Source organism: Mytilus trossulus, chromosome 2, assembly GCF_036588685.1.
Source record: "Mytilus trossulus isolate FHL-02 chromosome 2, PNRI_Mtr1.1.1.hap1, whole genome shotgun sequence".
Lineage (NCBI taxonomy): Eukaryota > Metazoa > Mollusca > Bivalvia > Mytilida > Mytilidae > Mytilus > Mytilus trossulus.
In genome coordinates, this window is record NC_086374.1 from 57,469,954 (window position 1) to 57,494,680 (window position 24,727).

The 24,727-nt window shown below is 32.7% G+C and overlaps 1 protein-coding gene across 1 annotated transcript; it reads right to left on the reverse strand.

Annotated features, from left to right (window-relative positions):
• Positions 1 to 6,001: 6,001 nt before the first annotated feature.
• Positions 6,002 to 24,193, reverse strand: LOC134705891 (DBH-like monooxygenase protein 1). The gene is made up of 5 exons (XM_063564606.1): positions 24,006 to 24,193; positions 12,352 to 12,518; positions 11,033 to 11,276; positions 8,815 to 8,911; positions 6,002 to 6,530 (listed from the first exon to the last, which is right to left on the reverse strand). The coding sequence occupies exons 1-5, from the start codon at positions 24,115 to 24,117 to the stop codon at positions 6,002 to 6,004; spliced, it is 1,149 nt and encodes a 382-aa protein (XP_063420676.1). The 5' UTR covers positions 24,118 to 24,193.
• Between the last annotated feature and the right edge of the window lie 534 nt (positions 24,194 to 24,727).

Sequence of the window (24,727 nt, forward strand, 5' to 3'; positions counted from 1 at the left end):
TTCGCAGGGTGTAGGGCAAGGAAGAGTACTCTCATCTTGGCTATTTTCTTTATATATAAATGACTTAATATTACAGCTGATTTCGACAAATTGTGGAATACGAATTGGTTATTTGAACATTCCTGCCATTCTTCTTGCGGACGACACAACCCTTCTTAGTGCTTCACCAAAATGTCTACAAGGTCTTCTCGACTGTGTACAAACTTATGCTTGTAAATTGAGACTTAAATATAACGGAACAAAAAGTTGTGTCTTGGCTTTTAACAATAATACAGATATTGACCTTAAGCTTGGAAATACAAAAATAGCGTGTACAAACTGATACAATTTATGCTGGTACATTAATAACTAACAATAACAAAACGTTTGAAATGACAAAAAATGCAGCTAAGAAGTTAAAGAAAAATCTACACTCATTGTATAGTGCTGGAGTTAACCCGAAAGGCCTTACGCCGATTACAAACACGTTAATATGGAAGCGTTTTGTTCTGCCTACAGCATTGTACTCTTGCGAAGTATGGGGACAACTCTCAAATTCAGAAATAGAACTTTTAGAAAAAACACAACGATATGCTGCGCGATAAATACAGTGTATGGTCAAATATTCACCAACGGACTCAACTATAAGCAACCTTGGTTTATGGTCATTGGAAGCTGTAATTGACAAATTCAAACTTTTATTCTTTGGGCGATTATGTAGGAGTAAATCGGCCACAACTCATAAAAAATTGTTCAACATGTGCATCAGTCAATTTATTCTGGATGAAAGTGCCGAATACTCTATAACCTATAATCTTATAACAACTCTTGTTAAATACGATCTATGTTCTTTCCTTGAAACCTATGTAAATGAGGATTACATACCAGAAAAAGTGCTGTGGTCGAAGATTGTCCGTCAGTGTATTGGAACATATGGAAAATTAATTTAGAAAATAGAAACGAACGCAAAAGGTATTCCAAAATTCATTCTGCCCTCTGTGAACATAGATTAATTCGGTTGACAGTTTTATTTACCGATGCAAAACTCGAACTGCTAGTACTTGTGGCTTTAGGATCGGCAACCATTGAGAAAGCTACATGTACTCTATGTAATAAACAGTCTTTTGATATCGTTAAACATTTAGTCATGGAGTGTCATGTTCTATTAACAGAGAGAAATGTTATGTTTTATAAAATTGTAGATGAACTTCCCATTCAAAAATCTATTGACATTTTCAATTTAGACGACGATGACCTTCTTGAAGTACTACTAGGAGCTGTTAATGATATAGTATACGATCTCGATCCTAAAGATTGGTTTAGAATGATGTATTACATAGCAAAACATGTTTACCCCATGTTTAAGAAATTCAGACATGTATTATTTGAAAACAGGTTTAATTATGAATTTTGAATTTTGAATAGACTTTGATTGAAAAACTTTGTGTTTTTGTAGTGTATACTAGAATATATCATTATGTGTATTGTGTGTTTATCTAAATGTGGGTTTTTTTCTGTTGTTTTTTTTTTCCATTGGGTATTTATCTCGAAATGTATGATATTTTGTTTATTGTGTAAATAATTATTAATTTCTTTTTGTATGCAAAATCTTCATATACATGGAGGAAATAAAGATTCATTCATTCATTCATTCATTATAGCATACGGTAACTTGAGAAAGGTTCCGATTTAAGTATTCCTTAGTAAAGTGAAGATTTAAGTTAGTTTATACATACCACTTAAGAGTTTTACTTAACTAAGGAAATTCTTAGTGAAATCTAAGTTTAAGGAATACTTAAGTTAAGATGTTTTATGCATACGGCCCCAGAGTTATATTTTGTTTTACACCAGACACGCGTTCTGTCTGTATATGACTAATCGATGGCGTTCGAATCAGAAAAGATAGACAGCAATATTGAATACGAAGTTGTTATGGATCTAAACTGAAAAAAATCGAATAATTTGTACAATATAAGGCTGTTACAAAAAATTTAAACAAAAATATCGGACTTTTAGTCAAAGCAAATTGAAAAAGAGGAAGTCCATTAAAAAACTAACAAAATCAAAAAACGGTTTATCAATGGAACAAGTGAAACACAACATGCCATATTTCTGACTTGAAACATGCAAGAACATGGTGTGTTTAACCTTTTTATGTACCTAGCTAAACCTCTCATGTGTCTTTGACAGCTACTTGTAGTTTAGTTATATTTACAAAAGTATCTGAGCACAATAAATACAAATAAACAAAAAATCGACAAAAACTTAAGACTGTGGGCAGAAACAAAACTTACAGGTTCTCAAATTATAGGAGCAGATAGTGTTTAACACAAAAAATACCGTATTATCAATTTTGCATGTTAACACTCATATGCTGACTACTGACTTGGTACAAAACTAGCGGCGGCTTTTATCCAGTAACTGTAAAATCTCCATGCACAGGGTTATTTTTTTATTGGAATGTATGTTTTCTAGATATTACAGTTTTTCTAGATATTACAATTTATACTGCAAGTAGTTGTGTTTATTTCCTAAAACTAGTAGCATAGCTATATTTTGTATAATGTGAATTTCATCATGGAAATAAACTCATCAAAGATAACACTTTCTTCTGTATAGTTGGTGGACGAATGACCCAGCTCACTTTAAAATATTCCAATATAATTCCCTTCAAATGAACTATAATATGTGACAGAAGAGCCAGGTAGTTAAAATAAGAAGAAAAAATATCGTTCAGCTATCAGACCAAACATCAGGTTTTGTTTCTTTCCAAAAACGTAGATTTTACAGACTTAGTCATACAATGCATCGAAACATAAAACAGCAGATACTAATATACCAAATTAATAAATAAGATAAGGCTAGCATAAAAAAACTCAATATAACAAACAACATTTAAGACAGAGAGTAACAAAGTAGCAAACAATGTTGTCTGCTCTATGGTCGGGTGGTTGTCGCTTTGACATATTCACCATTTCCTTTCTCAATTTTAATGATAATGTCCTTTATCAAGTCAGGAATATGGCAGTTGTTATCTAATAGTTCGATTCTATATATGTTGCATTGTCGTTTGTTTTTGTTAAACTTGAGTGTTTCTGTTGTATCGTTGTTTTACTCTTATAGTTAATGTGTTTTTCGCGGTTTTTATGTGTAACAATGACTTGTTTTCTCTTAAATCGATTTTTGACTTTTGAACAGCGGTATACTAATGTTGCATTTATCATGTCTGAAGTATAGAAACGAGATTTTAGCTTCTTTATCATAACATATTTAAATACTAGTAACTGTATGCTGTATTCATTGTTGTAATGCACTGTAATATGGGCCTTTGCCAATTATTGTAATTGTGTTTGTGCCAATAACATATTTGTATTTGTATTTATCATCTCCCATCATATAAAAATAAAAAGAAGTAGAAAAAAGGCGAAATTACAAACAGATTAAAAAAACATTTAAATAAACACAAAAGTCTTAGCAACACGAACTATACCAAATAATGTGGTTGATCTTAAGCTATCCGAAAGGCTAAGCAAATAGTGGCCTCATTTTGCTCATAGTAAGCACTATATATATCTTTAATAAGACTCATTCGGTAATTTGACAATCCCAGAAAAGACGACAGAATTGTGTTAACAACAATTAAAAATATCCTTTTTATCGGTGATATAATATAATATGATATATTCCATATCATTTAACCAGCTGATGATTGCGTCCATACAATTTGACCTATTGAAAATCTTAGTTCCAAGGCTTCTTTTTTACGATTAATCCTCTACAAAGGAAATCCTGATCAAAATCGCATGTTCACTCATTTGGAATCAACTGGGAGATACATTATCCATATGCAGGCGTTTTTGGAGTGTTGCTAATAATTTACAAATTAGTAATTCATTAGTTATTTAACAGCTTTAATAACGTACACAATATTTTATGAGACCAAGTTTGTTCCACGCAGAACCAATATACATGATACAGTGTTCCTTTTGTGAACTTCTTTGTGTTGATGAAACGCGACACATATAGCGCAACAGGATAAACCAACACCGGGATGATGACCAAAATGCCCTGTTCTTGATTATCCCGCCATCTTGGATTGTAGAATAGGAGAAAACCATATAATTCATGAAAAGACGTGTTTATCTGAATAAAGAAAATTAAATGTTTCCATAATAAATTTGATTGGCCTATTCTTTCAATTATATTTTATAGTAAAGTATGATTTACACTACATTTTGAAACGTAATTTTAAAACTATCGATTTTAATACACACCCCTCATCTACCGGAATCTAAAATTATTGTTCAAGATAAAAATCTGGCAAATGAACATAAAAATTTGTCAATGAATATTCAAATATCAAATAAGTAAACATTCATCATTTCTTTTATCTACCTGACCAAAAGTATTCCTTCACCTGAATTTGTTTTGCTTTATATTTCGTATAAAAACCATATTTTTCAAAAAAATATTTTGACGGCATTTATGGTTGGATTGTTATTAACAAGGCCTGAAAATACGTAGAATTGTCTAAATTATGTTTTTTCATGTGGTAATAGTTGGGTCTTCAGGTGTTTTTTGTTTTCTTTTGATGTGAACACTTACAATAAATTTGTATAATTTAATTTGGTTGAATATATAGCGAATTTTTTAACAGAAAATAATATTTGTGTTTATCTATTGAAAAAATACAAATGATCAAATAAAAAGTATAACCAAATAAACAAAACAACCCGTGACAATTCTGCTTCTATTGGTACCAAGTTGCTTAAAATCAAACCAAAAATGACCCCAAAATATTTTTGAAAAAAATTTAGTTTCATATACAATATATAGCGGAAAATCTCAAGTGACGAATACTTATGGCCACACTCTGTATATATAATATAAGCGGTCCGCCCCCGTATCGACAATAGTTTATACCGAGTTCATTCATTTCGACAGGAAAGTTAAGACCCAGTGCATAAATATTAACGTATGAAAATTAACAAAGTGTAAGGCAGTTAGGCTTTCATTTAAATTTAAAAAAAAAAGAAAGTTGATATTCATTAAGATATTCCTACTTGAATATCATTTATTTGTTATAATATTCCTTTTTTTCTGGTATAATGTCATGTTTTGAAACGTAAATAGAACACGGCCAAAATTATATCATAATAAAAGAGTATAGACACAACCCAGTGTATATGTGCAAAGAGTAAATTCACAAAAATACTAAACTCCGAGAAAAATTCAATCGGAAAGTCCCTAATCACATGGCAAAATTAATTGACAAAACACATCAAAAACAAATGGACAACAACTGTCATATTCCTGACTTGGTACAGGCATTTTCAATTATAGAAAATGGTGGATTGAACCTGGTTTTATAGCGCTAACCCTCTCACTTGTGATTACATGAACACTTTGGTTTTTGTTGATCACGTTCAGAATGTTCAACAAATTTAGGCAATCATTTGAGTTTGAGTTATCCACCTTTGTTCATAGTTATTGTAGTTGAATAACATTTTTAAACCAAATAATTTTATACACCTTTCACTATTTACTGGTATCTTTTTTATCTTACAACTTACAAGTTTTCTTGAATATTATAATTGCGTAATAACACATCATTTAAGGCAAATATTAGGCCTGAAATTCAAAGCTATCAAGCCAGTAACCAGACGGTTTTAGCTGCATTTCATGCAATATGTACCCTAAACTTCTAAAGTTTTACTTATCTTCACGGGCTAAATGTTTTGTATGTTATCTTCTTATTTTTTTATGTTATGCACCTGACAATAATCAGTTATAACTGAAATAAATTTGTGATGCAAATAATAAAGATAATATATATCTACGACCTATTGACTTTGTTGGGTTTTTTTAAAACTCATTTGTATGTGCCGTTCTGTTGATATAGTTGTTAACTTAAAAATACCATCTCATTGGATGATTACGGAGTTCTATCTCGATATCTTTGCACGTATTTTATGGCTAATTGATAAAACAACTTGTAAATTTGATTTTATGAGAATACTAGCTAGGGAATATACATCAAAGCTAAAGTTAAAAATATACAGAAACTATATGCCTTTACATTGTCACTTTTGTTTTCTCGAAAACAGTCTTTTATTAAACTAATGGATGGATATTTTCTCTGTAACTTAAAGATCATAAAATCTCCTAGATCACCGCGTAAGCATTCATGTTCTCGTAGATTTCGGACTTTTTCAGTACAGTTCGAAGAACACGTAGTATCACAGTGCATAGCTAGTTCAATCATCATGAATCCAATATATTCATTACCACCAGACAGGAAGTCCTTCCACCTACATCCATCAATTATTCCGCCAAATTGTGGCATATATCTTTTACATTTTTCAACTGTTTTCCATGTTGTACAGTATGGCAGTGCTATATTTTGTGCAGGATAATATGTGATAAATCCGTAGCACATTTCATCGGAAGTTCCTTCGCCAAAGAAAATAGTTTCGTTTGACGATAGAGAGGAATATGTGCATGTAGTTCTAATTTCATCCCCAGGACGAATCTTTATAGGAGGATCAAATCTACAATGAAAGTATTATATTTTAAATGTGATTTAAGTGTGTGTTAAAAGTATGTGATTTAAGTGTGTGTTAAAAGTATGTGATTTAAGTGTGTGTTAAAAGTATGTGATTTAAGTGTGTGTTAAAAGTATGTGATTTAAGTGTGTGTTAAAAGTATGTGATTTAAGTGTGTGTTAAAAGTATGTTTCAAATTTAAATTTCACAAAAAATATCTTTTAAACACACGCAAACAGACAATCATAGATGTCTTTTAGTTATTTATTAAAAAAAAAAAAGAAGATGTGGTGTGATTGCCAATGAGACAACTATCCACAAGAGACCAAATGACAGAGAAATTGACGACTATTTGTCATTGTACGATCTTCAACAATGAGCAAAGCCCATACCGCATATGCAGATATAAAAGGCCCCGAAATGACCATATAAACAATTCAAACGAGAAGTTGTCTTGGATGCTTTAATCGTTGACCACATACATCTACTTTATATGTATCTTTTATTTTTATTTTAGGTTATTAAATATCCCTTATACTTAAATCTTGGCATCTATGATGAGTTTATTTACCACTTAACATGTTTGTATATCAAGACAATAGAACGTAAAGGTCAATCTTCTCATCAAACTTCTATTTTTTTCTGCAATACTATTGATGATTATAACATTATTTGAGACGCACGCACACTTCCCCAGTAAACAAATATGAATTATGTATTACCGTATAAGGATGGAAAAGATAAGGTCAATTTCGGAACAAAAATTAAGACTCTTCAATGGTGTGCTTTATTTGGACCTGTTTTCAGGAGTCAATGATGAATCTTATGTACATGTAGAAAACACGTGCGTCTAGTAAATACAATTTTTAATCTTGAAACCTATCAGGAGTTTATCTACGTAATTAGATATTTTGAATATGTTGAACATATCTATTCCATCGAACATAGACAAAGGATTTAACAGATACAGTTATAAGTAAAAGATGTGGTATGTATAAATAGCAATGTGACAACTCTCGATCCAAGTCACAATTTGTAATTCACTTAAAAATATTAAAGCACGACTTTAAACATGGTTCCTTGGTTCACAATTGCAGCGAACAGCAAACCATCAACGGCATTAAAAATTAGTAGTGAAGTCCGTCTCATCTCTTGACTTATATTTAGAAATTGACATTAAGGGTCGGTTTAAAAAACAACAACAAAATATATATCTTTCCAAATTGTGATTTTTCTATTTCTTTGTAGCAATATTCTAGCAGTTCCTGAATACGTAGTTCATATCTCCAATGCGATACAATATTCCAGGGCTTTCATTTGCTACAGGATTTATTTGAGAAAGGTTGCTGCGAACAAAGGAACTGTAAATCCAAGATTTTAATAGGTTAGCGTTGTATCTGCGTTCGGAGCATATACGATTAGCTTACTTGAGTTTGTGTTGCTCAGTCTCTAGTATGTGTTGTGTAAAATTGGATGCCTGCTGGTCTGTTACTTTTTAGCCATGGCTTTATCGGTTTATATTTCGAATTATGAGTTGGAATGTCCGTTTGATATCTATTGCCTCTCTTTTACAAATTTGAATGATTCGCATTTATGTAGGCACTAGTAAACTATGTCACTCTCTCATAATCATGAAATAGCTGGTTTTATATTCATGATGCCCTGTTTTTGATTAAAGATAATAGTACACCGGTTAAAACTAAAATTTACTATAAAAGAGATTTGACGGACGCCATCACGAGTTGGTTGACCGTTGTGGAATATCAGTTATACAGATGATATCAGATATGTTCCTTATGTCGTAACTATCAAACCCGTTCTCTTTTCGTGAATGTGACCAACCGAATTATACTTTTTACAGGCTTTGTAATAACATGAGCAACACGACAGATGCCACATGTGAAGCAGCACTTGAAATAACCCCCAGTTTTTGGTGGGTTTATGTTTTTGTTGTGCCCGTATTTGTGACATTTGTTCACGCATCTTTTTCAATACAATGGAATTTGATGCGTCTGGCATACAAGTGAGAGGTTTAACGCTATACCTCAAGGTCTAATTCGCCATGTTATACACATGAAATGCCAGTACCAAGTCAGGTATATGACAGTTGTTTCCCATTCGTTTGATGTTTTTATCATCTGATTTTGCCATTTGATTGAGATTTTTCGTTTTGAACTTTCCTCGGAATTCAGTATTTTTGAGATTTATACTTTATACATATAATCGTGACAGATGAAACAAACAAGTCATTCTACCAGCTTTTGAGTTATAAAATAATTAATGCACTCACTGATAAAATACTGGTTTGTCATATGTATATTCCTGCTCATGAGTAATGTCTCTTATTTTCTTGTTTCCTCTGTATATCTCTATATTTTGTTGTATACCTACAAAACGCATATACACTGATATTATAATGCAATTGATATGTTTATTATCATGTACATAATAAGTTAACATTATCAACGAAAATAAACATATAAATCGGCTGTTGTCTGCTCTATGTTCGGGTTGTTGTCGCTTTGACACATTCCCCATGTCATTTATACAATTATTTGAATCCAGTAATCCTAAGTTCGTGTAATTTTTTAATGTAAAAAGAAATGAATGATCCCAATTCATTTACCTGTGGTGGTGTTGATGGTTCGAGAATAAAAATCAAGTTTTAAGCAGAAAAATCATGATCAGCAATACTTCCAAATTTCAGATTCCTATTTAATTTACATTACATAGATATAAGAAGATGTGGTTTGTTTCATTCTAATATGTTATATTGATTGGCTAACATCATTCACTAGTCATTCAGAAATTAACCTTCATTTCAAAATCAAATGTAACATTCACGACGACACGAGCTTCCGCAATAAAGTGTCCAAGTAAATACTTGATAAAAATCGTGTTTCATGATCCTAGCAAAACAATGTAGTGTTGACTGCTTCTTTTAACACTTTTATGGGGTTGAAAAAGCATTGACCGTTCGCTAATATTTAGAATGAAGCACTGGTATTGCTTTGTTTCAGGTTGGTCAACGTAGATATAAGTATATTGTCTTAGGGAAGTTAACCTACTTTGTATAAAAATCACTGTGATTCACACAAAACAATATCTGAAACTGATATTATCAAGATGCTTGATTTCTTGATGACAGCATATTAATTACGTTTGGAGGCCGTGTTTTACAACAAACTATCAACATTCTCATGGGAACCAATTGTGCCCCTCTTTTTGTCCAAATATTCCGTAATTCTTATGAGGCTGAATTCAAACAGGAACTTCTTAGGAAGAAAGCAAAGAAGTTAACAATATCCTTTAACTTTACGTTCCACTATAAAGAAAATGTCTGTACCAAGTCAGGAATATGACAGTTGTTATCCATTCGTTTGATGTGTTTGAACTTTTGATTTTGCCATTTTATTTGGGACTTTCCTTTTTGAATTTTCCTCGGAGTTCAGTATTTTTGTGTTTTTACTTTTTATCTCACTAAATAATGTATAACTTGGTGATTATGTTGAACGCATTCTAGCAGGTCCTCTATACGGTGTATATATCTCCCCATTGATACGATATTCCCGTGCTTGTATTTCCTATCATGATTTCATTGATAGAGAGTTGCTTCTTATAAGGAAGCAAGTAAACCAGAGTTCCAAATGGTGAAGTTTGAATCATGTCTTCGTAAATTTTACGAACGCCATTACGAGTTGGCTGACCGTTATGAAATATCCGTTTCACAGATGATATTGGATATATTCCTTGTGTAGTATCTACACTCCCTTAACCTTTTCACGAATATGTCATACCGAATTAGACTATTAACCGGATTTGTATTAACATGAGCAACAGAACAAGTGGTACTTCTGGAGCAGCTGAGATCATCCTTATTTTTTTGGTGGGGTTCGTTTTGCTTAGTCCTTAGTTTTCTATGTTGTGTCTTGTATACTATTATTTGTCTGTGTCTTTTTCTTTTTAAGCCATGGTGTTGTCAGTTTATTTTCGATCTATGCGTTTATATGTTTCTCTGGTATCTTTCGCCCCTCTTTTGACATACCCCTGATTCATCCACTGTCTGCTCAGACACTGGTGATGTTTTACAAAGTCTGAGAAGTTGCTGCATGCTCTTGAAAACACAATAAGTTGGGAAATGTATATCCCACATGCAGGTGAAGTTGGTAAATTGCTACTCAGATGGATATTCAAAATTTCAAGACTAAAATTGTCTCGTTTGTTATAGATTCTGGTACTGAGATGACCCTGTATGTCAATTTCGGTGTATCAGTTTAAAATTAAGGCGTGGAAAGATGTGTATGTTGTTTCTTTAATTTCTAGTTCTGATCAGTTCTAGAGGATACATTTCTATATGAATGGAACCAATTCAAAAAAGTTTGGATTGTAAATGGAAAGAACACCATAAATATATATGAATGTAAAATTAAATGACTTGGCTTATTTGATCTCTGAATACAACTAGCTGAACAAACAAAACTGTGTTCTACTTCACGGTGGTATTTTACCTTTATAATGCATATGGTTAACTGCTCTTGTAATAAAAACACCTTTCGGAAACATCACTTCTGTACAGGCACTGGAACAGCTCGAACGGAAGCTTATGTTAGGAACTCGCGGTGGAATGTTTAGGTACTCTTGTCCCACAGCAAACATGCCAGCTTCATATTGTCGAAGATTTGGAGTATAAAAAAGCTCTAGTCCAGAGGAATCTGTCATGTTTGGAATTCTATTTCGATTATTCCAATGAATCTGAAAAATTAACTCGCAAAACTGTAATAATATTTTACACAAGCCAAGGATTTGGAATACGCGAAGAGCTGTATCTCCAAAAATCATTAAATATATATAGCTTAATCCGCGAAAAGTAATTTACAGTACAAGCAATATCATTCTATCATATGTTTAAGTAGTACTAGAGCACACCCGTGATATCGCGGGTCCGTGAATGAATTAAAGTATATAACAATGCGTAAGCCTTATTTTAGTATTGGTATTATCATCTGATAAAGTCATACCGATTATAAGATACACAGTTTTCTCTGCTTTTGCAAGATATTTCTGTTTGAACCCGTCGACCTGGAACTTGTGAATTATTGGTATTTATTAATTTTTTGGAAAACAAAAGGTCCTGGAATGGAGTATTTTTTAATCAACAGCATTGTAAAAAAAGTTGAATTCTTGTATTCGCTGTTTACGTCATGCCCGCTTACAAATTGAAAACTGTACCTATGTATACGCTTTATTTTAAGTCCAGATTTTTAGTATTCGTATTGTTATCTTAGAAAGTCTTACTGATTACAATAGGGAACAATTTGACAATGATTGAATTTAGGAGTGTCAACCCTGTGATTATGACCCGTTTGCCTAATACATCTTTTGGTGGTGCGCCAGTCAAATGCGGAACGTACAGATAAGGTAATAGGTAACAGTCAGGTGACTAATATTGGTATCGGTATCAGACTCGACCCGGAACTTGTTAATTATTGGCAATATTAATTATGTGAAAAACAAAAGGGTCTGGAGTGGTGTAATTTTTAATCTACACCATTGCCCTATATTAGTTATATTTAAAGTTGAATTCTTTGATTTGTCGTTTTTACCTGATGACGGCTGACAAATTGGACCTCGTAATTTTAGTATTATAGATTAGCAGTATTAGTGAGTCCATGTTTACCAAGTAAAGTTTATTTTTACATTTGATTTGCTATTTCACCAAGCAAGTCCGAATTTTTAAAAAAAATTTCAAAGTAAGCATGTTAAAGATTGTGTTCAAAATGTCGTTACATCACTAAAAAAACTTTGAGAGCAGCTATTCTTTTTATACCTGTAAAGCTGCAGTTTGGAATCCAGATGATCCAATTTTAAATCCAGTAGAATTGTGGAAACAATCGCCATCACTTCCAACTGTCCAGGTCCCAATAATATTGACACATTGTCTGTGCGCTAACATTCCACATTCATATGGTTCTTCCGATGGTATAATTTGTCCTTCTTCGAAATAGTGAAAGTTACAGTAATTAAAACAAACAGGCGAGAAGGGTACAGCAAACTAGTTTTGACGTTAATGCTTTGATCTATCAAAGTACATAACTCCTGACAGCAATCAGTGCAAATTCTCAAAATCAGACATGAAGTCCAAAATAAAACTATTTTAAAACCATTTGGTCAAAATCTGATTAAATTATCACAATGAAAAGACATAATGTCGTTTTCCATCAATAAAGGACAATATACTGAACAGCAGAAAAAGGTAAAAATCGTTACTATCGAATTCTCATTTTTTATTAGAAGGGAAACGATGTAAGTATCATATGCATGTTCTACACAAGACACATAACTCTAGAACGGCAATATAGAAATCGTCAGTATCTTTTTTTTACCAAGTTAATTTGCTAATTAAGTTTACCAAAGAACCATGCTGATTTTAATGTTTTACAAATGTTAATCAATTTTATGTTTTGATTTCAGCTTAGTAACCCATGCCTTATAGATCCATTAGTTACATGTTTTAAGTACCATTGGTGTGTCCTCTACAAAATCAAAATGGGGACAGTTGATGCCTCAATAGAAAAATTTAAGTCATGAAATCACGTGCCTGTCCCAGGTCAGAGCTTTTGTAAGTGATGCCCTATATTTCAACTAAAGATTTATGTAATTTTGAGACTTTGATGACCGATCTTTGACTTGTTTTTTTAGTCATAGTTTGATTTTTACAGATTCTGGACAGTTAAGAGTTTAAAATGTTGTTAGGAATCTTTACAATAAAATTGAGAATGAAAATGGGGAACGTGTCAAAGAGACAACAACCCGACCAAATAAAAAAACAACAGCAGAAGGTCACTAACAGGTCTTCAATGTAGCGAGAAATTCCCGCACCCGGAGGCGTTCTTCAGCTGGCCCCTAAACCAATATATTCTAGTTCAGTGATAATGAACGCCATATTAATTTCCAAATTGTACACAAGAAACTAAAAATAAAATAATACAAGACTAACAAAGGCCAGAGGCTCCTGACTTGGGAAAGGCGCAAAAATGCGGCGGGGTTAAACATGTTTGTGAGATCTCAACCCTCCCCCTATACCTCTAACCAATGTAGAAAAGTAAACGCATAACAATACGCACATTAAAATTCAGTTCAAGAGAAGTCCGAGTCTGATGTCAGAAGTTGTAACCAAAGAAAATAAACAAAATGACAATAATACATAAATAACAACAGACTACTAGCAGTTAACTGACATGCCAGCTCAAGACTTCAATTAAACTGACTGAAAGATCATGATTTCATCATATATGAACAACAGGCACAATCCTTCCCGTTAGGGGTTTAGTATCATACCATCATAACATATATGAGAAGAACATAACCCGTGTCATGCCAACAACTGTTTTTAGAATACATGTGTTTAGTTCCGATGCAAAGACCTTATCAGTGACTCAATATTAACGCCAAAATATGCAACCTTTAATGACTTGACAACAGTATCGTAATTATATCCCTTCTTAACTAGTCTATTCAAAGGTTTTGTAAGTTTCTGAGGTGAATACTGACACCTTTGTGCTTTATAAAGAATATTTCCATAAAAAATTGGATGTGAAATACCTGAACTTATGAAAAGTCTGCATGTAGAGCTATATTTGCGAATGATGTCTTTATACCGATGATAAAATTTAGTAAATGTTTTGACTAGTTTGTGATATCGAAAACCCTGGTGTAATAATTTTTCAGTAATACATAAATTTCTCTCGTTAAAATCTAAAACATTGTTACATACACGTGCGAATCGTACAAGTTGAGATATATAAACACCGTAAGATGGTGACAAGGGAACGTCACCATCTAAAAACGGATAATTAACGATAGGAAATGAAAAATCATCCCTTTTATCATAAATTTTAGTATTCAGCTTTCCGTTAGTTATATAGATATCAAGATCGAGGAAAGGGCAGTGGTCATAGTTATTATTAGACTTCTGGGTTATTTTGTTATGTTTTGGTATCTCATTGAAATTACTTTTTTTCATATCAATCATACATGTTTCTCATGTCCATTTCCCGCACTGTTTTTTTTTGTAAATATTATAAAAAGATATCAACATTTGTTTTAAAATCACAGTCTAACGGTTTTAAACATAAAAGCACCCCACCACACTGTGTAAATGTCTGTGAGAATATTTGTTCGAGCATGGAACCTATGTATCCAAAGTGGGAGTGCTCCGATATAAGTTTATAACAGCGGAAATACCTGTTACAAACAAAAATTGGTTTCTTTCCCCCTTACTTATATTCCCTATCAAAAAAATGTTCTGTGTTAGAATAAAGTACAAAGAACTTCTGAAGGATTTGCCTTCAACATGATCAACTGCAATTATATTGTATGCTGGCGAAACAAACCTATCCATAGCCGCTGCATGTTTATTCACCTGTCCTGTTTGAATCATGGGCCTGTCGTTCAGCAGTTATTGTTTGTTGATGTTGTTAAATTAAAAAAAAACAACACAATGGCACACCTTCACTTTTCAAGCTTCGCCTCAAAATTTGCAATCTTGATATTTTTATTTAAATTTTCAAATTGCTCGCTCGCCCCAAATTTTGAAGTCCAAAAATCTGTAGAACAAGAAATTAAATTGGTGTTGCCTAATGAAGTGAACTGTTTAACATACATTTGTTGTTTAGTTTGAGTTTGACTTGATAATTCAGAACTTTTGGTTGTAGAAACATGACATTATGTTCTTTTCATTTTCTTGTAGGAGAAGACTGAAAAGAAAAAGACTAACATCCTTGCAACAACTGCTCCACCTAAGTCCGTCAGTAGTACCAACAGTGTAAAATCAGCCAAGTACCTTGCATCAGAAGAGGTGATGAAGGAAGTTATGAGCTTTACGTCAAGTTCAGAAGAAATGTCTCTTGAGAACTCACCACCTGAACAAACCTTATCATCTCATATTCAACCAACACCATCTTCAATTCCAGTGTTTACTCATTCAACTAGTCATTACCAGTCATCAACGCCGTCTGATATTCAGCCAGCCATTCTGTTGAAAACTCATTTTCAGTCTGCCATATCTCCTGAGTCAGTGTTATCCACAGAAGCTAATCGTGATATATTGTCATTGTCTCCACCTCTGTCAGTACCTTCAACTCAACCAACTTCAACTCAACCATCACCACATGCATCAGTTCAAGCAGTATTGTCACCACCTCTGTCAGTACCTTCAACTCAACCAACTTCAACTCAACCATCACCACATGCATCAGTTCAAGCAGTATTGTCACCACCTCTGTCAGTACCTTCAACTCAACCAACTTCAACTCAACCATCACCACATGCATCAGTTCAAGCAGTATTGTCACCACCTCTGTCAGTACCTTCAACTCAACCAACTTCAACTCAACCATCAGTATATCAGTCATCTTTTCAGTCAGCAACACCTTGTTATTATGATTCTACTCATTCAGCAATGTATAGCAAGCCATTTATTCAGCCTGATATTCCAAAATCACTGATCAACCCAATATCTGACATAAAGTCTACATTTCTCAGCCAGTCAACTACATTCCATACTCCAGAATCTATACAGTCACCAACATTCTCTACTCAGCAGATATTTGTAGCAGAACCACTTGTACCAATGTTAGAATTAGAGAACACTACTACTCAATCATCCCTTTCATCAGCAAGACAAGGAACCAGTTTCACAGATGATCCAACTGATATTCTATCTAACAGCAATGTTCAGCATATTATTTCAAGCCCAGAATCAGCACGTCTTCTACAGAGCGTTATGAAGGACAACATCAATACAACCCCATCCTGCCAAATGGAACACCACTGCAGTTGCCTTGACAGAATTGAGAAGACAATGAACGAAGTTCTAAATGTTTTGATATCAATGCAGTCTCTTAATCCGGTACAAATTTCGGTCGTTGATGTTATGACAAGTAACACAGATTCCATCCATCCTCAATCATTCAGTGCTGCTCCAACATCAACAGAGACAGATCCAGTTATTACTTCATTACAATCTTCAATTGAGAGCTGCATTCCAGAGCCATTACCCAGATATACAACAGAAATATCAAGTTCACCTCTGCCATCAACTATCACTAAAGTAAGAAATCCAAAACCATCATTGCCATCAGCTACAAGTAGCAATATTTTGTCAACCTCATCAGCCAGAGACATCTTAGCTGAACTGAACTGCCAGAGCAACATTCCAGATAAAGAACCTATTACTCCAATTTCTCTGAACATTAGAACACCAGTGATTGACCCACAGTTTTTATCTTTGAGTTTGACAACAATTTTACAAAACAAACCTTCTTCTGTGAAAACCAATTTGCACTTGTTTCAACCAGCACCTACTATATCACCATTCAACCAGATCCCTGACAACCATCTGCAAGACGCCAAAATATCAGCAGGTGATTCTAATAGACGATTTGCTGTCAACCTCTTCAGGAATATTTGCTCTGTAGACGATGTATTGAACAAAAATGTAAAAGGGAAAGTTTTCCAAGGGAAAGCTTCTATAAAGGGACAGATATCAAGTGAGAAGATAAATGCTATTCGCTTAGCCTGTCAGACCCATTACCCATCGCTACCATCACTTGCTGAGAAGAACTGGTCAGTTGTTGTGAGAGCAATCGACAAAGCAAATTGGAACTTTCACCAGCATTTGAGGAAATCCTTTGACCTCACTGATCTCAACATCTAAAACTCTATGTTTAAAGCACTAATAATTCAAATTGTCTCCAAAAGCTTGTTATGATTTTTTGTGGACCTCCTTGCAGTGAAACTAGATTAACATTTAAGAGTTTTTTGATATTAGTAAGAAACTTTAAGATGGTTTGCTACATTTAGACAGTTATTTAACAATTATAATATGTTTTTGTTGTTGAAAATACTATTTAAATTTTAACGTGTGAATGTGCTTTGCAAGTGGTGTGTAAAAAAGTAAAAAACTGAATTTTGTGTTCAGTATATTTAAATATATTTGTTGTATTAAATTTTTTTTGTAACCGTCTTGCAACGGAAATGGATAGACATTGAATTTAATATTTAAAATGATTTGAGACAGTTTTTTTTTGTTTTTTTTGTTTTTACATATGTGTGAATGTGTGTTTCAAGAGGTATTGCAGTGAATTGATTTATGTGCTGTATACAATGTAGTAATATTAATATATATATATATATATGTATGTTGATTTTCATAGTTTTATTTGAATATTCTCATGTTATCTGACTGTTTGTTGATGTTCATAGTTTAATTTATATATATTCTCATCTTCTCTGAACATGAGCAAAATTTTATGAATAAAACATTAGTTCTCACAAGTTCATTTTTTTTATACTGAACACACATATGTTTATTCCAAATATATATATCCAGACTAAATCCATTTAATAAATATACCAAAATTATATGGAACTATAACATACTTTTTTGTGCAGGTCATTGTAAAAAAATTATCTTGTGGTACTATTGCCAATCAGATAACTATTATTTGATACAGAGGGACATAGCTGAAACATAACCTTCAACAATGAGTTTTTTTCTGGTATTTTAATCAGATATAAAAGGCCATGGCACAACACAATTTAAAACAGATCAAAATAATAACCCAATGATAATTAATGCTTAAATAAAAGAGCAAACAATAACAATAACGATATCAGCCTCAGTTTTATTGGGGTTCTATTGCTCAGTCTGTAGTTTTCTATGTGTTTTTTTTGTACTCAGCCGGTGCATGATTTTTTTATTAGTTGTTTGTGGCTTTAAACTATCTGTCCGGTTAATTGCAAGTTTTCTCAGATCTGTACCTATTGTCTTGTTGTTTGGATGTACAAGTACCTGGTCATGTACCGTTCTATTGTTGTTCATCTGATGAGTAAAGCTTTTTCAAATGATTTTGAAAATTGATTCTTATGCTCTACTTTTATACCACTGTCCCAGGTTAGGGGAGAGTTGGAATCCCACTTGCATGTTTAATCCTGCCACTGTATAAATTTGCCTGTCCCTAGTCAGGAGTCTGTAATTCAGTGGTTGTTGAGTTTTTTTCTGTGATTCATATTTCTTTTTTTATGCATTTTATGTTCATAAATAATAGTATTCTTGTTTGAATTGTTTTATATTGTCGTTTCTGGGCCTTATACAGCTGACTATGCGGTATGGGCTTTGCTCATTGTTGGAGACTGTTCTGTGTCATTTGGAATTCTTGTGGAGAGTTGTCTCATTCGTAATCATACCACATATTTTCTTATAGTATCAGTAACCAATGAACCATGAAAATGAGTTCAAGGTCAGATCATACCTTCAAAATAGACATATACACCTCACAATCTTACCAGACAACATATATATGAACTATTGCTAGAGACAAAAGAACAAATCACCAAAAATTAACACTAAGCAATTACCTGTGAAATGAGAACCTTGCAAAGTGCACACCTACTAAAGAAAGTTATCTTATTTATCAAGATAAAAAAGAAATTAACGTAACAAAAAATAAACTTCACATTTTTCAAGTGGTCACTGAACCATGAAATGAGGTCATGGACATATATGACAGACTGAAACTTTGTAACATAAACCATCTATAAGCAAAGTATGATGCATCCGGTAATCATATTTTAAAAGTATAACTAAAAAAAACAGGACTTCAAAGAGTATAGTCACACATTGGTTGAAACAAAGTCATGAACTTTATCATAATCCTTATCAAGAAATAATATCATGATTTCTCTGTTTAACTATCAATCTCAACCTTAAACTTTCTGATTATCAACAAAGCAGAAATATGAAACATACATTTAATTATATTAATTGAATAGTACATAATGACATTATTGATATCTACTTCGGTTAATTATATCTTAAAAATGAAGGTACACAACTTTAGATCATATAATTTATAGAAGACTAGGCCAAAATTTAAATATATAGCAAATTTCCACACAAATAATAAGGAATATAATGTTTTACAAAGACAAAAAGTTATCCTTTCAGATAATAAAAACTTATCTTAAGCAATTACATTTATAATTAAGCAACAGAAATTAAAAATGCATAATATGAAATAACAAAAAACACCAACAATACTGAACAAAAACATCACACAAGAAATAAAAAGATATGAACATGATGGAATAATGTACTAGCCAATATATAATTGAAAAGTAACTGCATTAACGGAAATGTTCAGCCCAATTTACATTTAAGGCTATAATGCCTTACCTCCCCTTACTGGAAAAAAAAATCTGAGCCAAAAATTGTTTATAGTCATGTCAGTATCATAATAAATTTTGACAAAGCATTTTTAACCAGTGTGAAGAGCTGATAGAAATAAGTTTGAACTACATTTTATCAACATTTAAATTTTTTTTGAACACTACTTTTAATAAAGATGTTTTTAACCGGTAAATAATACATTTGGTATGTATATCTTCTAAACTGATTATTTTTGCTCAGACGAGTCTGCTCAAAAATAATGTTTAACCCTGAACTCAAATTGACAAAACTTGTGCCTTGAGTAAAGAGAATGAATAACAGCAAATGTACTCTACCCTACTTGCAATTCTATTTCCTAAAACATTATTCTTAATATTGCATTCAATAAAATATACTGAAATGCTATCTATTGAATCCCAACAAAACAAATACAATTGTAGTTGACATCTCATGAACAGCTTATCAAACAAGTTCTTAATGTCCAGATGCTGCTCCTCCAGCTGTAACCACAGCTGGTATAGCTTTGTACAGATGGTCAATGTAGCGCACACATTTTTCAGGAGTCATTGTCTGCCAAAACTCTGTAATACCATCAAGAAGTTCTTGCTTATTTTTAGGTTTCTTCCTTCTCCTTATATGGTGTTTCAATTCAGCCCAAACCTATAATTAGATAAATATATACATATTTAATAAATCTGTAAACATGGTAAACCTAGGATTGTGTTAATGAATTGAAATATGTACTGGTATCTTGCATGTCTTGTGATGTGTATGAATTATTTAAGAAATAATTGATGCAGACTATACTTTATTGTAGTTTTCACATGGGTAGGCATTTTTTCTTCCATATAGGGCTCACTTTGCTGGCTCTTGCACCATATACAATATAATATACATAATATAAACGACAAAAGAACAGTTATTTTTAAATATACAGATTTGAAAGGGAAACATCTCATAAAAATGTTTAACCCTGCCACATTGTCTTGTTTTATTTTTAACTTTAGTTTCTTTACGTGTATAATTGAGTTTAGCATGGTGTTCATTATCACTGAACTAGTATGTATATTTATTTAGGGGCCAACTGAATTGATGACCTATTGGTGACCTTCTACTGCTGTCTGTTATTTGGTCAGGTTGTTGTAGACCTGTTATATGGTCGGGTTGTTGTCGGTTTTATGGTCGGGTTGTTGTCTCTTTAACACACTCCCCATATCTATTCTCAATTTTATTTTTAGACTTGACAGGTACACTTTTTTGCACTTAAAAAATAAATAAATTATAAATAATTACCATTTCAATTGGATTCATATTAGGGGATTCAGGTGGTGTTGGCCAACGGTTTATGTTGTTTGTGGTCATGAATGCCTTTGTGGACCTTGAAACATGCTTTGGATCATTATCTTGGATAAGACGGTGATTGTCTGGAAAAGTTGTTTGTATAAACGGCATGAAAGTCTGTTGAAGAATCTGCTGATAAAATATACTATCCATTATCCCAGTAAATATAAATAGTCCAGTGGCACCTCGACGAGAAATTCCTCCCCAAAGATGAACCTGAAAATAAGAAAATGAATATTTGTTTATAACTAAAATGATTTTAATATCTATTTTAACATGCATGCATGCATGTTTGACAGTCAACTCTATAAACCATAAAAAGAATTGTATTCAATAGTTATCTGTCACGTCTGTCACTCTGTGCCCAGACTTAAGTTAAACATGTTAAAGTCCTGTGAAAAAATCTGTACAGTACAGAGTGTATTTACTATGTATGCTATGTGAAAATTCATCGTGTTTATTTCCAAAATATGTATATATCTGTATCAGTGTATCATGTTTATGTCACACTTTCATTTGACTTCCTAAGCATGACTAACATATGTTTTAATGTACTACTGCAAAAAAACTTTTTTGGGGGTTTAACTTTAATTGTTCAATTTTCATCTGGCCTTTTTTTTTTAAAGAAGTATTATAGGGTTGCTCTTTGTTGGAATGCAGAACATGTGAACTAGCTTTAGTCATGGTAGGTTAAAATTCATATAATTCAGATTCTGATGTGTAGTTGTATTAAAATTATTCATACCACTCATATCTCTTAATTTTATATGTCTGAGTGAATGAAAATTGAAGAACTTAATTTCATTTCTGTATTTTGTGATATGGTCAAGAGTCACAGAATCAAGAAAGAAAAAGCTATAAGCATCTATTAGTCCAAATAATTATGACGTCTTGAAAGGCTATTATAATTTTTTTCTTTGACGCCTTACATCGAAAGGCTATTATAATTTTTTTCTTTGACGCCTTACATCGAAGGCTATTATAATTTTTTTCTTTGACGCCTTACATCAATGTAAGACGTCAAAGAAAAAAATTATAATAGCCTTTCAAGATGTCATAATTATTTGGACTAAGCATCTATAGTCAAAGGCATCCCAGTAAACTAGTTAAATAGGGTTTCATTTAGTCCAAATAATTATGACGTCTGGCAAGGCTATTTAAAAAAAATCTGGAACGCCTTCCTGTGAAGTTCCAGAAAATAAAACATTGTAGGAAGGCATCCCCAAAAATAAATAAAATAGCTTTGCCAGACTTCATAAATATTTGGACTAGGTTTCACTTTTACTCAAATAATGTACATGTACATTTAGTATGGGACATTGTTACGTATATATTTTTATAACAAAAATAAAATCACCCTTAAATTAGTTGAGGTATAAGAAATTATGTCCTTCCTATATTAATCTTGTTAATAATGTAACTAAAGAATAGAAGAGAAGAGAATAAATATAGTCTACCTAGCACCGAGAACCTAGCCTTTCAAACCGTCTAACATGATGTTGGTTCCTTTGTAAGTAGGAGATTATTTTATGCCTCATTCTTCCAGATGTTTTAAAAAAAGCAACAGGAATATTAATGTTCGGTTATTCAGGGAAGAGGGGAAAGTAACGAAAGCTACATGCCCGTTGTGGTTTTGATAATGATCGGATGAAACTCCGATATTTTTTTCGCATGAAATAGTGAGTGTTAAAATAATTCATACCTGATATGGATGCTTTGGTTTGCCCTTTGCTGGAACTCGTTCATCGTCTTTGCGAAAACTGTATTTTGTGGAAGTTTGAATTTTTACTGTCGTTTCATCTGTGAAGATTGCATTGTCAAAGTTTTCATTAGTAGCGATGCATCTCAATGCAAAGTTCAGTCGTTTTGGCTTGTTGTCGTCTCGTATCATCTGGCAGTATTGAGTTGGAGAATGCTTCCATCCTAGACGCCGTCTTGCCCTTTTAATGGTGGTTGAACTGACCCCAAGTTGGAAACGTCGACGTAAACTAACAGCTACTTCCTGGGCAGAAATTTCCCTATCTTGACGAATTGTCTGGTCAATAAAAATTAAATGATTTCTTTTCAGAATCGGTGGCTTACTTGCGATCTTTGGAATGTCTTTTAACGAACCACTCTGTCGATATCGCTTTAAAAATGCACAAATAGCATTAACCGACACCTGGATGTTTTCACTGTCAATCAAAGTTTGTCTGATTTTCCGTAGAGATTGTCCCCCTCTCTGCAAACTGACTATTCGTTCTCTTACATACAATGAAAGTCTTGGTGGTTTTACTGGTGGCATAGTTGATAATTGTTTTCACATTAAAAAGGCAAAGATCGTATGCTTTTCATTTATCGGAAGTAGATACTCATATGACATTCATCAACCAAAGCAGTCCTGCTAGCAAGTTAACTTTTGACCGTGTTAACTTTATCTCGGAGGAGCATACCAGACCAGATCCAAAGTTAACTAAGGGTCAAGTTAACTTTGGGTCAAGTTAACTTTGGGTCAAGTTAACTTTATCTAAGAGGAGCAGACCAGACCAAAGTTAACTTAGGATCATGTTAACTTTACCAAAGTTAACTTGTATAAGAACAGGTCTGGTTTGACTTTTTAGCAGACCTGGTCATAAGTTAACTTGCGCGTAGGACTGCTTGTGGCAAAGTTAACTTCGTCTAAAGTTAACTTCGATACTGGTCATGGACCTGTCATGAAGTTAACTTTTCGAACAATCATATAACAGTCCTAGGACCAAGTCTGCTTTTTAAGTTAACATAAATTCTGTCCTAGGACCGGTAAGAGCAGTCATAAAACCGGTCCTAAGTTAACTTTAACCAGTCCTAAAGTCTGCTTATTAAGTTAACTAGCTGTACAGGTTAGGACCGCACCCATCTGTATGTTCTGGATTATTTTAACAGGTACTTACCTTGTTCGTTACAGCCAAACAGAAGTATATGGTGTGTGATATCTTTATTATCAATGATCGGTTTTGTTCCCACAAGATGGAATGTGTCATTTCTAGGTAGTCTAAATAACATACAATAGTATGATGTCTGTTTTGATGGTATACTGGTTGCTGGAATCCGAAGAGATGTTCGGAGAATGCCTTCAACAATAAATTAAATAAAAGTGTTTTTTTTTAATTAGTTAAGGTTTATGATCCCTTCTGTAGCAATGTAAATTATAAACATGTTAAACTGCAAAGATAATGAATAATGAAGGGCTAGCAATTATTTCCTTTAAACAAGTTTATAAATTTATTGGTTAAAACAATATAAATATGGGCCAATTGAAGTACACATTCTAGGATGCGCTCGCCTTTAGTGTCTTAGCACGAGTTTTTTTTTTTTTTTTAAACTAAAGGTTGTTTATAGGAGTTTTTGTAATCAATAAACACCTGCAAATCATAGAAAAACTAGTGAATTACCTATGTTTAAAATGTTTTACCAAAAATCTGTATTAAAGTCTTTGGATTTTCTACAAAAATTTTGATTGTATTTGTCACAAAATCCCTTTTTTTTTTTTTTATCTTAAATGCAATGAAACAATAAAATTAATAACAATTCTTTGCACGAAGTTTCCCGTTGGAATATGTACAAAATGGCCCATCTCTATGATGTATTATCTTTATTGTTTTAATATTATTGA